At 35.3% G+C, this 15,074-nt stretch overlaps 1 protein-coding gene across 3 annotated transcripts in view; it reads right to left on the minus strand.

The window, feature by feature from the left end:
• Positions 1-287: 287 nt before the first annotated feature.
• The window catches only part of ZFR (zinc finger RNA binding protein), a 46,574-nt gene continuing 31,787 nt past the window's right edge, over positions 288-15,074 (minus strand). For 2 of the 3 annotated variants that reach the window (XM_005152005.4, XM_031051538.2), the window contains exons 14-20: positions 14,439-14,589; positions 12,853-12,994; positions 7,741-7,838; positions 6,823-6,918; positions 3,667-3,778; positions 3,459-3,556; positions 288-2,624 (exon numbers count right to left, since the gene is read on the minus strand). In XM_005152005.4, coding sequence (XP_005152062.1) covers positions 2,445-2,624; positions 3,459-3,556; positions 3,667-3,778; positions 6,823-6,918; positions 7,741-7,838; positions 12,853-12,994; positions 14,439-14,589 — 877 coding nt within the window. In that variant the 3' untranslated portion in view covers positions 288-2,444. Of the gene's footprint in view, positions 2,625-3,458; positions 3,557-3,666; positions 3,779-6,822; positions 6,919-7,740; positions 7,839-12,852; positions 12,995-14,438; positions 14,590-15,074 lie in introns of those variants that run through there. The other variant, XR_004080959.2, reaches the window with a different exon arrangement.

Consider the following 15,074-nt stretch of genomic DNA (forward strand, 5'->3'; position numbering starts at 1 on the left):
TGTTGCTGAATGAAAAAAGGTGAATACTGCTTACTTGTAAACTGCTAACATTACTAAGACACAGGATATTAAACTGATTACTTGTTCATAAACTGATTACTTGGTCTCGGTTTTGTCTTCCAACATGCACAGTGTAATGTTTAAAGTCAAAACTAGTTTTTTACTTTTCAAAACCTTGTTTTTCAATTCTTGAATTAAGAAAAGTCAGAAGTTACCTAAAATATCCCATTGAAACGGGCAGGAAAACCAGAAACAAACTTCAAATACACTCTTCACCACACAGCATAGGAAATCATGGTCACAGCTTCATATTTAATGTGGAATCACTTTAAGTATACAGTATTTCAAAAGATCCAGAAACTGGTTAAGAGTTAAAAGCCAGTAGAACAAAAATACAGGAAATCCAAAATACCTCTTTGACCTTTTTAATCCGAAATTTTATGGTCACGTGCCTGAATAGAAATGTTTATGAGGAAAGAAACTTTGGTATGGAGCTGAACTAGCCACATGAATAGCACCTGTAGCTTTCGAAATAAATAATGGCTAACTAGATACCATGGCAGCAAGATACCCTCTTAAGGACTAAGAAAAAGCACATGCTTTGGGCTACACATGAAGGCTAGGCGACAGAAACTAGTAATTTTAAAGTCACTTAAAGTATTTCTTCTTTCTAGATTTCTGACGCAGACATTACGAATCTTTCCTGCAATGAGAAATCTTTCCTTTTACTTGCTAAAAATAATCAATCCCCTAAAAATTGCACTCTCGTGCTTGAAGAACACTGTATTACTTTTTTCCTTTAAGTCATTAGACTCCCTCTATTTTGCTGAAATATTGTATTTTTATTCCACAGGCCCATGCTGTTAGCAGTTAAGTGTTGCTAACAGAAATATCCCCCCTACTCCATTTATTAAAAAGGTCAAAGATAAATTCGACCTCAAAACGGAACAAAAGAGTGTTTTTAGTAAATTGTACCAGAAATAACAAATGATTTTTATAACGTGTGATATTTTCCTACAGCCGCTGATAAAGCAGTTACCGGAATGTTAGTCTATATTAATCTGTGTTTTATGGGTTTACAACAAAGCATAATACACATTGAAGAGAATGAGTGAAACTTCAGTTTCCAGTGTATAATGCATTATAGTCATTTAATAAATTTTAGTTTCTATTTGTGTATTCCACTGTAGTGCTGTGACAACAAATCACACCTGTGTACCAGAGCATACATCAACAGTATGATGTAACTTTACTTACACCACTGCTATATTTAGCTGTTTGAAAGAGACATAAGCATACACTATGGCCACATCAAATAATTTTCTGGGTTTTTTTTTTTGGATAACCTTCACTTTTTCAGTAATACTTCACTTTTAAAATTTGAATTATTAAAAAAAAAAAAGAAAAAAAAAATCACAGAAAGGTCATACAGGAATAGCTATAAGGAATAACCTCACAGGCACTGATATGACAAACATTTATTTTAAGGGCTGAGAGGCATTAATATCAGATTGACAAAGTTGACTGAAAAGAACAACTAACTTTGTCTAAATGGGAAATGCCCACTTCTGCTTGTATGCTGAGAAATTCAGAAAGTTATTTATTTTGGCCTTGCTATATCACAAAGTCAATCATACAAAGACCTATGCGTTTAACCTAAAATTATAGTTTGAAAAGCCCTTCTATGAGAAACATCATGCAAAACTTCGATCAATTATGCAGCTGCTTTAAAGCTGTTGAAAGACCATACTGTATATATTAGCTTTTATACTGCTAATGCACAACTAACAGCAAACTTGATTAGATTAACACAAATATGTCTTAATTACACCGTTATATCACACTAAGGAGACAAATGCCACAAGATGGGCAAAAACATTGAATTCTGAGCACTCAAATGGCAGGATAATTGTGTTGTAACCCCCTTCACATTTAGAAAAAGCCATAATCCTGCAGTCTCACTTTACAAAAAAAGTTTTGTAAAATATTAACTGGGAAGGGAACAGTTTATACTATCTAACACAAAGTAACTTATACAACTAGTGTCAAAGGCAAACAAAAAAACTTCTAGATACATAGCAAGAGAAGCACAAATGCTGCATTAAATACAGTTAAGAAGACAATGCACTTGTTAATAAAAAAGATGAAAAAAAAAGAAAAATTACTAAATTTAGCAACACATTTAAAGAAAACACAGTGAGGGAAAACTATTTTTTCTATAATAATATAGTTTCCATTTGCAGTCTTTCCATCCATAATTTGTCTGGTACAGTACATCCATTAAAATATTTAGAATATAACAGAAGAGCCAGGTTGTTCTCTTCCAAATTAACTCACAAGTTGGTTTTGGATGTTTTAAACAGACATTATTATGAATGAAGTAAAAGCAAGGCAACAAATGGACTTTTTATCACCTTCAATCCTAGCACTGATAACAAGCTTTCTTAAAAGTTATCATAATCTTTCTTGTCTTTTTTCCCCTCTGCTTCAAATCCATCAACCCCATCACTGTCCCTTCTCCTTTTACGATTATTATGGATGTTGAAGCGTTGATTCATCTGTGGTAACGGATCCATTCCTAAAACTTTGTGTATTTGACGGAATGCAAGGAGTCTCAGAGCAAACTAGGAAAAAGGTAGAAAGAAGGTATTTATTTCTCTTAGAAACAAAGGTCAATCTTGAGTACTTTGTCAAACAATTAAAGAAGAAAATTAGTGGTCTAGATATTATCCTTAGCTCTCATTATCCCCTCTTCCTTCCCACAACAAAATCAACACTATAAAATGTGTTATGTTATATTTGCTGCTTCTGTAAAAAGTACATCATCTTAGCATAAAAATACTGTGTTTTAGCTACTGGATTTGAACTGAAGCAGCCAAGGCATGTCAAACACCCAATTACACATTAGTAATCTTTAGCAAAAGGATCAAATGAAGAGATAGGGGCAGTAACCCTGTAAGCTACAAGTGTGAGTGTATTTTAGGTTTCCCTGCTCTTGCAGGAGGGTTGGACTAGACGATCTTTCGAGGTCCCTTCCAACCCTTGGGATTCTGTGAGTGTTGAGTACTCTAAGTGGATACAATAAATGAAAATGTGTAAGTTTAATGAAAAATTAAACTTATACATTTATCTATAAAATATTAAATGCCAATGTAACTTTAAATCTAATAACATACTGTTGTAGAGTGAGCATTTTTATGGATATACACAGATAGGAGTGCTTCAAATTTTTCATGAAAATATGTTAATTATAGTGCAGAAATGAAAATGATTATAGATCTTCTATTGTGGTATGTTCATTGCCTAGCTTAACACTGATAAGACCAAACTGTATTCTAAGAACGCAGAATTTATGTCTACCAAATAGCTACATTTAAAAACTAAAACCAAACTACAAATAAAAACCACACCCAAAACCTGCCATCATATTTAGTTACTTCACACATATGTTTCCTTACCTGTGCACTTGAAGTAATATCCTCTCGTTGCTGATCTGTCATTATAGCAAGTGTGTCAAAAGGATCTTTTTCACAAGGGTCCAGAAGGCCAGGACCACCTACAATCGTTAGGCTAATTAGTAGCACATCTCTACATTATTTCAACCAAGATTACAGATTTTACATCAGTCAAGTGTAAGTAAACAGACACTGATCAAATGTAACTTGCCTTTAAGGATGATTCCTGAAGATATACACTCAAACACTCTTCTCAGTGCATCCCCAGGACTCTGTGGCCCCGTAGCGCTGCTAATTGCTTTTTCCACAAGCAGCTCCATAGCCTAGACCAACAATAAGAAAATCCAGCCAATTCAGAAGACAGATTAAACAGAAAAAAGCTGCTATGTTGTTCAACAATTTTGAATCCATAATTTTGAAGAACATTACACTTCATAGAGCACTTCCAGTTAAATGGAAAAAAAACCCAGTAATTTTGTCAGTAGTTCACATATTTATACATAAATGCATATGTAAATAATAATATAAATATTTTATAAAAATAAAGATGGTGCAAGAGTAACACTGAGTACTGATACTGATGCTTCTCTTCACAAGTTGTTCAAAAGTTTTACAGGAATATATACAGCAGCAGCATACATATACAGGTAGACAACTTGTCTGACCATTTTTTGAGACCATAAGGCATGTTGAGTTACAGGAATCTGTCAATTGCATGAATAAACAGCACACAGTGAATCTAATGAAATTAAGAAGACACTCTCCTATGACACTCTACTACGAGAGTACAGAAATTTAAAGCAACAAAAATTCAATGATAATTCCATGTTTAAGTGGTTACTAGTTCTTCAGTTTAGCAACTGAAGTTCACAACAAATTTTCTCCTGGATATAGGCTAACACTAACTCAAATGCTAAACAAGTGTGTGTAAAAACCCCTTGATGATAAACAGGTTTTCTGAAATTTATGCATCATTTGGTATTGGTTAAATGATTTAAATTATTAATTGCATTTTAAACATTTTTCCTGTGAATATTTCCATTGTTTGTTTTCATTAGATAACATTTTTTCCCCCAGAAAAATATATAGAAGATACTTGCAAAAGTAAAGAACAGCTTTCCTTGTTTCTTTTCCAATATTAAATGGCTGTTTCAATACCACCCTTTTTGCAAGTTTAATTCTCAAACTGAGTGTCTCTCTTGTTTTTTGATAGAGTTTTTTTGTTTGGAGTTGTTTGGTTGTTTTTTATTTTTAGTCCTCCTCCTCTTTACCAAGTTACAGTTGTTTAAATGTTGCCTTTTATTTTTACTTTCCAGGAGTAAATGCCTAGTCTGATACATGCGAGTAACTACAGGCAGTAATGATTACAATCTTTCACTAAAGGTGCCTTTTTCTGTTTTAGGTCTATTTAACTCACAAGTTTCAATTCTTAAGCCTAGTATTTCTATACTCCAACTGTATCACTCAGGATTTAGCAACAGTAATTTAGTTCATTTCAAGTTTGAAGCAAAATGCAGCAGGAAAGGAAAAAAGCAGATTATGTTTTTGCATTTATTGAAGTCTAGCTCTTTTGGATCTTCACAAAAGTCTACAACTTAATCCTATGAAGATGTGAATTATGGTGCCCTAGTGTTTATGTACATGAATGGCTGGCTTTCAAGTTCGAAAAATCAACCTTCTAACTTGTTCCTTCTAACTTGTAGGAACTTGACAAAATTCTTCTAATTTAGTTTCTATTTTTAGGTATATAAAGAGGAGGTTACTAACACCCATATTCAGACTTGCTAACAAGTTCTATTTGTACAACTACTTGTGTTCTTTCCAAACAGCTCGGGCATCTCTCGGTTGTAGCAGGCTTCAAGCATACAGATTAGGAGAATTTCTGTATTCAGAAAAATTTATTTCATCAGTCTATGAAATTCAACCTGTAACTGGCAGAAATTACATATATTTAAAATCACCATTTTCATTCTGCCACTGTTTTTATCAATAAGAGTTTGCCAGTGGGCCAAAAGAACAGCTGACTACACAGACTTCAGTGTTCATCCTTGTCACTGACAGTGCATCAGTACCAGGAGCAAATCAGAAATCATTTTCGGAGAGAAATGAGCAATAGCTAGCACCAATATACTAATTCATAACTCTCTTCCCTTCTGGACATGCCTTAGACGAGATAATGTGAGAAGTAATACTGTTCTTTATCTATGTGCCTGCTATGTGCTGCAGTAGTTCTAAGGATGCTTTTCTAAAAGCATGCCAGGATGCATTCTTTGGCAACTCAGTATCACAGTGATATTAAGAGGGCACTTACATACTTCTTAGCTTCTTTTGCTATATTTGTACAGTGTACCTTTAATGAAATGCGGCACAGAAACTAGCTTTTACTTTAAATATTTAAAACAATGCAGCAATAACTGCTTCACATTTTTTCCAGAAGCAAAAAAATACTATCAGAAGTAATTTAATAAAACTGCCTGCAAGCTTTGTAGAGTTGAAAAACATTTTTCACTGAAATAATGCTAGCTGCTCAAATGGTCTTGACAATGTCAGCACTCTTCCTTTTGAAACTGAGAAGGAAGCAGCACAGTGCAACAGGACTTGGCCTGTGAAACAAAACAGTTAGAGCTAAGTTCACTCCTACATGATACACACAAGTTCCAGGTATTTCATTTCACACTAACTCTGTCCAGTCCACACACTGAATATGTGTTAATATTTGGAGCACAAGCTGCTCTCCTGAAGAGCACCATTTAAGACAGTCAATGCAAAAGGAATGCTCTAAGAATCCTCGGCTTCAAGAATTAAAAGAGGTAATTCAGTACAACCTAGAGATTCAAGTGATGCTGATTAAAATGCTAATGGTCACACATCCACAGACTGAAGTACCGTGGTATTTCATCTTGCAGAAGATACATATTAATGATCATAGGAATTACTGTGATATATTCTTCCAAGTAGCCTTTCTGATATCCCACATTAAATGACTTTAAATGTGTTTGAGTAAACTCCTAGCAATTTAGAGTGGGTGGTTACAAAAAAACAGCTTTCTTCATACAAAGTAGAGGAAAAAATGCTAAAATCTAGAATAAGAATGCTACCCACAAAGAATACAAAAGAATTGAGAAAATTCCTTTTGGGAAAAACAACAACAAATCCAGCTCAAAATACTAAAACCTCAGAAAATTAATTTCTTAGAGGGAATATGGATTATTTGTTGGGGAAAAACCTCCAACCAAACACAATTCAAACAAAACCCTACGTTACTTTATGAAAAAGTCTACACTGAAAACCTGTAGTAATACTGCCCTGTCCTTTACTTGCAGTACTATGTGTACTAAAAAGACTCATTCAACAGAACATTACTCACCCAGCTTGGAAAATCAGACCAAGTTGGAACACGCTGACAGAGGTCACGAAGAATACGTATGATAATCACACAGGACTGAAGACCATTAGCTCTAGCCTTGAGAGCAATACAAAATCAAATTAATTAATCCCAGCACCTATAGCGAGTAGGACTTGTTGAAAGACTAAAACACCACTGTTCAATGGAAGCTCAGATACAAGATTGAAACAAATCGCTCTACAACTTTATTCCATGAGCTGCCATTTACAGCAGTATTTTACACAGGGTTAGTAATTTAAGGTGGTAGCAGTCAAAGTGCACAGGTTATACAAGAATAACATTTCTTGATCCCCTGTACACTTTTGACCTATGTTCACTTGTAACAATAAATACAGTATCTTTCTATATTAGAAATAACAAGGATAAAGTAAAGATCTAAGAAATAGGTATAGAGACTGAAAGGTCAAGGGAATCTGTTTGGTTTCTTTATTGTGCCTTTGCCAGAAGGCAAAGTCACTAAACCAAACAGTTGCTTCTCACCTTTCATTCCCTACACCTAATGCAATTAAAGAAATAGGAAAAAAAGTCTTAAGTCTGAACACAAAGCTTTAAACACATATTCCATTATTTAAAGCAAAGTTACTCTGCAGCCTTATGGAATATATAACAAATATACAACATATGATCACCCCAAGCGAGTCAAGCTTTCAACATCGCCTTCTCAATGACCAGAAAAAAAAAATCATGTCAAATGAGCAATAACTGCATAAAGCAGTTCCTTCATACTCGACCTTCTACATTTAAATTTAGGGACCAGAAAAATATTAAGTATTATTAGCATGAACAACGCTGAGTGTTTTCACACAGTTAAACATTTATATTGCAACTGAACTAATCTCTCATAAGGCTACAAGAAGAAAGTAAAATGATGTTCCGAACCTGGAACCACTTAGCGTGGCGTAGAGCAGCCAGAGCGTCAAGGCATTTTTGCCTGTCCAAGACGTCCGGTGGGTCTTTCACCATACCCGAGGTTACATCTAAAATGGATTGAATTGGCAAAATGCAGTGAGGAATGGGTGTTTGACCAGGTGAGCAAGACACTTCCTCAACGTAGCTTCAATGTCACACATGCCATTTAAAGTTTAAACCCTTGGACAACAAATGTAAATGCTCAATAAAAGCAATTCAATTAGGATTAGGGCATCTACCCAGTATAAAGATCAAGAGCATAATATACTTTAGCTCTGAGGTTATTTTCAAATGCACTGCAGATTATGCAGTGCATAGTACTTCTTTATTTAAGCTAACATTGGGAAAACACATATTCCCTAAAATTAAATACTGAAGGAAGGATGGTTGGACACAGTGCACCAGCACAGAGAACACAAGACAGAAGGAACACAAAAATCCACTTTAACCAAGTAGAAACATTCAAACTTAGTTTCTTGTAAATTTTAATGGTCCTCTGTTACTTGGGACCTATTCTTAAAAGAAAAACTAAGAATAACAAATCTTAAAAGCACTAGATGATTAGTAATGATGTTATTTTTACCATACCTTAAACTTGAAATTGTTTTGCTCTAAAAACCTGACTAAAAGAACATGAAATGTTCTTTGATATTACTAATTTCTAATACTTTCTAGGGCCCTTTCCTTAATAGATGAATTTCCTCAACCCATAATATATGTGCTCCAGTATCATTTAGGATGCAAGGAAAGTTCTGAAAAGGCACTGCTTGAAGATTCAGCAGAAAAAGAAAAGGAATAGTTAAAAAAAAAAAAGAAAAAGCAGAATGCCTTAAAGAAAACAGAGCAGATGTTGTATATTCAGAAAAGAATTTAATTGCCAAACTGACTGTTTCGTTACGAAAAAAGATGAGACTACAGGCCCTTTCAGAAGTGGTTTCATCAACGGAACTGGAACCACTGAACGAAGTGAAATGGTATCCTCAGGCTACTTAAAAACTGTACAGATATAATGCAGTGATCAGCTTTCAATCTTTTAATTTACTGATTGTGGAAATGGCTATTGTGACCAGTTACAAAGTATATTGGTAGCATAGCTGGTGATATACAAGATAATTTTTTAAATTTGAGGAGCTGGTTGTATTGAACAATGTAATTTACTCCAGCAAGATACAAGTTTAGGCAAGTCAGAGAATAAAAAAAAATTAAAAATACTGAAACTCATGAAACATGCCTACAGTGAGATTAGGGTTGCTGCAGAAAGAGAGCTCTGAAACCACCTATTTTTACACAAAAGTAGAATAAGTAGCAGGACAGTTTACACAGAGCTAAAAAGCCATGAATGAACATGGTACAACTTTGCAACACAATAATTAAACTTAACATTCAGATTTGAGCATTTTTTTACAGGTTAGTCCCATTGCTCTGCACAGCGCTAGAAGTCAGAGGATTTCAAAATATGAACAAAGCTGAGAAGAACATAGGTATCTTCTCACACAGATGTTCAAACTTGTGGACTGTATGTTAAAGGGGAGAGATGAAAATCTGCACTTAACTAGTCATTTACAGAGCAAATGAAGACATTTAAAGTAGTATTCCCTTTAAAACAAAACAAAAACTCAAACCTATACAAGGGAGGTGCCAGGTAAGATAACTAACTGATGAAACAAGTACAATCTGGGTATAAAAGACAAGGAGTACATTTAGAGAAAACCCACAGCAGGAAAAAAGTGGCAAAGTAAGGCTGAGAAATGAAAAATAAAAATGGGCCTAGTAGCCTCATCATCATCATCATCATCATTATCTAATGGTTTGGGTTGGAAGGGACCTTAAAGATCATCTAGTCCCAACCCCCTGCCATGGGCAGCCAATTATTTGCATCAGCATTCATAATTTTACATTCTTCTAAAGCTAATATGCAAATAGGTGACACTGTGCAAACGTTCAGCATAATAATTAATTATATAATTTGAAAGTCCAATTACTTCTAGCTCTGAAAAACTTCAATTTGGAAAATAATTTTCCTAAAAAGAACTACCATTTAAATGCGCATAAAAGAATTTTACTCCGTGCTGGAAATATTGATCTAAAATGTGCTACTAAATAGATACCATGAGAATACCTTTGAAACTTAAAACGGACTTTGAAAGTCAAAAGTTGCCAAGGCACCTATTGCACTGATAATAGATTGACTGAAAAAATTAATCAAGGAAACTCTTAATATTTCATCTGTGGATTTTTGCATCTGTTTCACATTTCAGGATTAACCCCTTAAAGACTATTTAACTAAATTCAGATGCCTAACCTACCACCCTGTTAAGCTATGACAAAAAACTGAATTAATTTATAAAACACAAGTGTAAATTCTTACTCTGTATAACTTATTACTACCCTAAATATAAGGGGTTAATCTTCAGTTAGACATGCTGTGTCCACACTACCTCTTCATTAAAAGTTAACAGGTATTTCAATTTCAGTAAGTTTTATTATGTGAAATACATTTTACCCAGTCAACTATTTCAAGACTAGTGTGAACACTGCTTAATTCTAGGAGAGAGACAAAGACAAAAAGGAGGAAAAGAAAAAAAATAAAAACAAAACACAAAGTAACAGTAGATGCTAGGACTATGCATCCAAACCCCCTCCTTTGAAAAGCATGGCAGGTGTGACACTGAGCTTTAGAAAACCTTGGTCAAAAATCCTTCCGATGTCTTGGCAGCAACCCCTGACAGGAATCAAGTCACTCTGCTAGAAGGCTTTGGACCGGGGCTGTTAGCTAAGGATAAAAGAAGACACACGCGCACACATATGTGTTTATAAGTATGTACACTTTGCTGAAGGAAAGACTCCATCCACAGCAGGGGTTAGAGCACTTTGAAGATATCAGATTTGGCAAACTGTCAAACGCACAATACTGTAAGAAACAGTAGCTATGCGGTTAACAATTTTATTTCACTGTGTTGCTTTTAGCCTTTTCTCATGTAATGGGATTATTACACATCAAACATGATTCTACACCATGTGCAAGTCTCAGTCTCGTCTTTACTCAATCTTGTTCTTCCGGTAAAGCCTTCCTTATACCTGAACTAGCTCCCCAAGCGGGCTAAAAGAAAATGAAAACTTTAAATCATTGTAAGACACAGAGCATGAGAAGCTGCAGTAAGAAAAAACACAAACACATACTGTTACTCTGCAGCAGATAAGCAGCAGTCTTCGTAATAATGCCTTCTTTGCTGCAGTAATTTGCAGTTCAGTCTTCTATTAGCTGTAGTTTCAAAGTTAACTTTTCTGTACATCCATTTTATACTGCTCAGTGTCTTGAAGAGAAATCTAACTTGATTTTGCTTGCCTAGAGGCAGTACTGCATTCAGCAGTGAATAAACTCACAATGATCATTTTTACTCAAGTATGGGTCAGACAAAAATAGAGATTTGTTTCCTTTAGATGGTGTATATTGAGGGATTAATGGTAGTAGTTTGAAATTTATTTTATTTTTAGTAGACATCACAGAATTTTAGGCCAGAAACTACCTAACTGAAATTGAGTACTGTGGCAGAAATCAGTACTGACTGCACTTCTGCGCAGTACATTAGGAAATAAGCATGGTGTTTAAGGTTAACTTAATTTCATGGATAATCTAATTTAATGATAAAATCTTTAAAGTAGTCTTTATAAACTTAAATGTGATGTTGGGTTCGGCACAGGCAAACCAAGACTCTTGTTACACTTAAGATTGTCAAAAAACCAAGTAAATTCGGTTGAGCGTGACAGTACATGTACAAAGCCTTTACAGCTAGTAATAATATGCACAGCTTAAAAAACATGTACAAAACACTCTTTATGACTCTTCAGAAGTCATCCAAGTGAGAGAATGCAGCTCGAAATTTTTCTGCCTCATTATGTAGGATGACTTTGTTAACACAGCTTGCTTACAATGCACTAGTCACAGCTACAGGACATTTACTAATGCAATATAAAAACCTCAAGTATTTTAGAGGACATGTAATGAGATGAAATAAAAAAACCCAACCTCTGTGACTTATAAATACGTATATACACAAGCACATGTATACATACACACATACAATTTTTCTTTTTAACTTGCATATAAGAAGTGTTAAGATAGTCTCAGATTTCCTATTTGTAGGTTCACTGTCAAACACCAGAACCCTGTTTGCCATGATCTCTTTCTACTATGAAAATACAGAATTAAAAGGAAACAAAAGTTAATTTTATCTGACCCGTAAACAAAAAGAACCGATGTACTGCAGACATTAATCATGCTTGTTGGCTTAAAAGCTTTTGGAGCTTTGAAAGTGTTACAGAACAGACCCTAAAGCAACACTGCTGGCACCAGAGACACTGGATTTCAGAAATGTAATTGATTTACAAGCTCCACATTTCTGCTTCAGCTCAACGACAAAGCCATTTCTTATTGTACTAGTCTGGGTTTGCCAGTTGGATAGAAGACTGATTGTAATACCAGGAGCCTAAATATACTCAAAAAAGCACTCCAGACCAAAAAGCAACCTCAGAGAGCTGGAAAAAATCGCATTGTCTTTTAAAATTAGAAGTACTGTTACCATCAAAAATATTACAAAAGTGCATTTTAAGCAGCGCTCCTGTTTGGAACGTGTGATGGTAATACTGATCTGGTTTAAACCCCAAAACCTGTGATATGATTTCTAAAACCGTACAATCTTTCTCTTAGGGCAAGACTGCTCTAGAAAGCCAGTTTATAGCCACTTGCTATAAAATACTTAGTTTTCCACATAATTTCAAAAGAGGGGAAAAAACAGTTAAGTTTGTACCTTTTCCAGAAAGCTGAGGTTGGACATGAAGTTAGAAATTTTAAAAATTAAACAAACTCATCATATAAACATTTATTCTAACCAACTGTTGTCTACCAAGACTCATTGAAAAACAAGGTTTCGATCAAATACATGTGCCAGCATGTTGCCTTCCAGGACCTTAATGCCATCTTAAGCAGAATATATAAAACAAAAAACCAAACAAAAAAAAAAACAAAAAAAAAAAAAGAAAAAAAGGGTGAGAAAGAAGTAACATCTTTAACAACTTCCCAACCTCCATCCCTCATGTTCTCTTCCCGAATGACTGGAGATGTCAGTGTGATAGTAACTTGCATTTTGGGCTCCACACATGAATTTAAAATTATTGCTGCCTCTGGGATTGCACACTTGATATCGTATTTCTCAGGACTTATTACCTAAATATTGAGAAACAGAAATTTCTGTTAGCATGTAGCTAATAAAAACATGGGGAAGACAATGGATTTCAACAGTCTTTTTAACAGAAAAACAGAAACATTATATAATTACATGAAGCAGATACCTCTCTATTCAAAGAAACCACAGTGTACACAACGGACTTGCATACTGTTTCCAAATCATTAATATAAATACAGAGCAGTCACCAGCATGCAAAAGAAAAAAACCAAGAACTACCCAGAAAGGAAATTCATAGACAAGTAAGTTACACAACAAGAAGCTTGACAGTGTTTGAGATAAAGAAAAACCTCAATGCCACTTAAAATGTCAGCTGGATATGTTTCTCATTGGAACATAGGAGCCTTTAAAAAGCACAAAGATGCAGTGGTTGTTCTTCAAGCTCGCAGTTACAGCATGGGTACTGCTAGGTACATTCTATACTTGGCTGTCACAACATGCTAACGAAGGACAAGACAAAATGCAAGGGAAAAACATGTAAGACTAACTAACAAGGTAGTGATCCTGAATTGCTTCATGCAACTAGATTTAATAATTTTAAATGCCCCCAAAAGGAAGCTGTAGACACGTCTGTCACGCTCTTCCACAAACTAGAGGGACAAATGGCTTCCCCACAAAGCCAGACCAAGATGTGCGTTTCTTAAATTTTCTTATGTTCTTAACAAGAATTAAGCCAAGCTTATCTAATTAACCTGACCCTGCTAAAGCTTCTACCATGCCACCTATACTGACGAACAATTTATCAGGCGACACTGAAATACTAATGCTGTGACGAGCATTCTATAACAATGGTGAACAGGTTTTGTTCAGCAGAGAACAGAGACTTTATTCTGTACTTCCATTCTAGTAGAAATACAGCAAATGGTTTATATTACTTCCTATGAATGGTCTAAGTACTTTAAGTACTTTCTTTTTTATTATTTCTTTTTTTTCAAATAGCCAAATTAAAACAAAAACAAACTACAAACAAACCACACAAGACTTAGGTAAATTGTGGAACCACAAGCCGCTGACACCAATTGGAAACAAGACATGACTACAAACAGACTGACATTAATGGACAACTTTGACTTTCAGGCAACAAGCTTCCTGTAACGCTGCACAAATTACCTTTGTTGCTACTTGTAAACAGGTAACAGTCTTTCTTCTGTTAATTTTTATTTCCCAATTAAATGAAATCTATTAAATGATGATTGATACTATACCATTAGCATAACATCTGGATACTTGTATGGACACAATATACAGAAAGCCAAACATGCAGCTTAGTCCCTGAATTCAGACGGAAACACCCAGAAAATGGAAAGAAACCAAACCTGAGCTATGAAATGTGGCACAGTGAGCCCTGAAGACATCTGAGTTGAGGACAGGTTTTTACAGTATCTTTACAAAAATTCCAAATCCAAAAATCTGAATGCTACTTACTGCAAGTTGTTTGGGAAGGCTTTCAGCAATACGACTGAGTAATGTCTTTGAAGGCTTCTCAGCACACAACAAAACAAGATTGACGTTTCGGTCTCCACGGAGTAACAAACCTTTAGCCAAAACGCCTACTCGTAAAACTCCTTTCAAAGCTCTGTGAATTACAGTTAAAAGTTGCATTTAAAATAATACGAAAACCTTAAAACTAATCCTGAAAGTAGAAAAGTGAAATAAAATTGGAGTATTTGTCCTGGGTTTAGCAGCAGCAGTCAATTTTCTCCTTCTTAGTAGCTGGTGCAGCACTGCGTTTTGACTTTCAGCCTGGAAACAGAGCTGATAACTCCGATGTTTTTAGTTGTTGCTAATTAATGTCCTCTGACCAAGGACTTTGTGAGTCTCATACTCTGCCAAGGAGGAGGGGAGGCCAGGAGGAAGCAGAGACAGGACACCTGACCCAAGCTAGCTGAAGAGGTATTCCATACCACAGCACATCATGCCCGGGGAGGTACCTGGGAGTTACCCGGATGGGAACAGATGGGCACGCTCTCTTCTGGGTCAGGCTCTTCTGGGTCAGTCTGCCTTCCAAGACTTGGGTGGTGTGCTCAGAACATTTGCCAGTGAAGACTGAGGCAAAGAAGC

Source organism: Melopsittacus undulatus, chromosome Z, assembly GCF_012275295.1.
Source record: "Melopsittacus undulatus isolate bMelUnd1 chromosome Z, bMelUnd1.mat.Z, whole genome shotgun sequence".
In the NCBI taxonomy this organism is placed as follows: domain Eukaryota; kingdom Metazoa; phylum Chordata; class Aves; order Psittaciformes; family Psittaculidae; genus Melopsittacus; species Melopsittacus undulatus.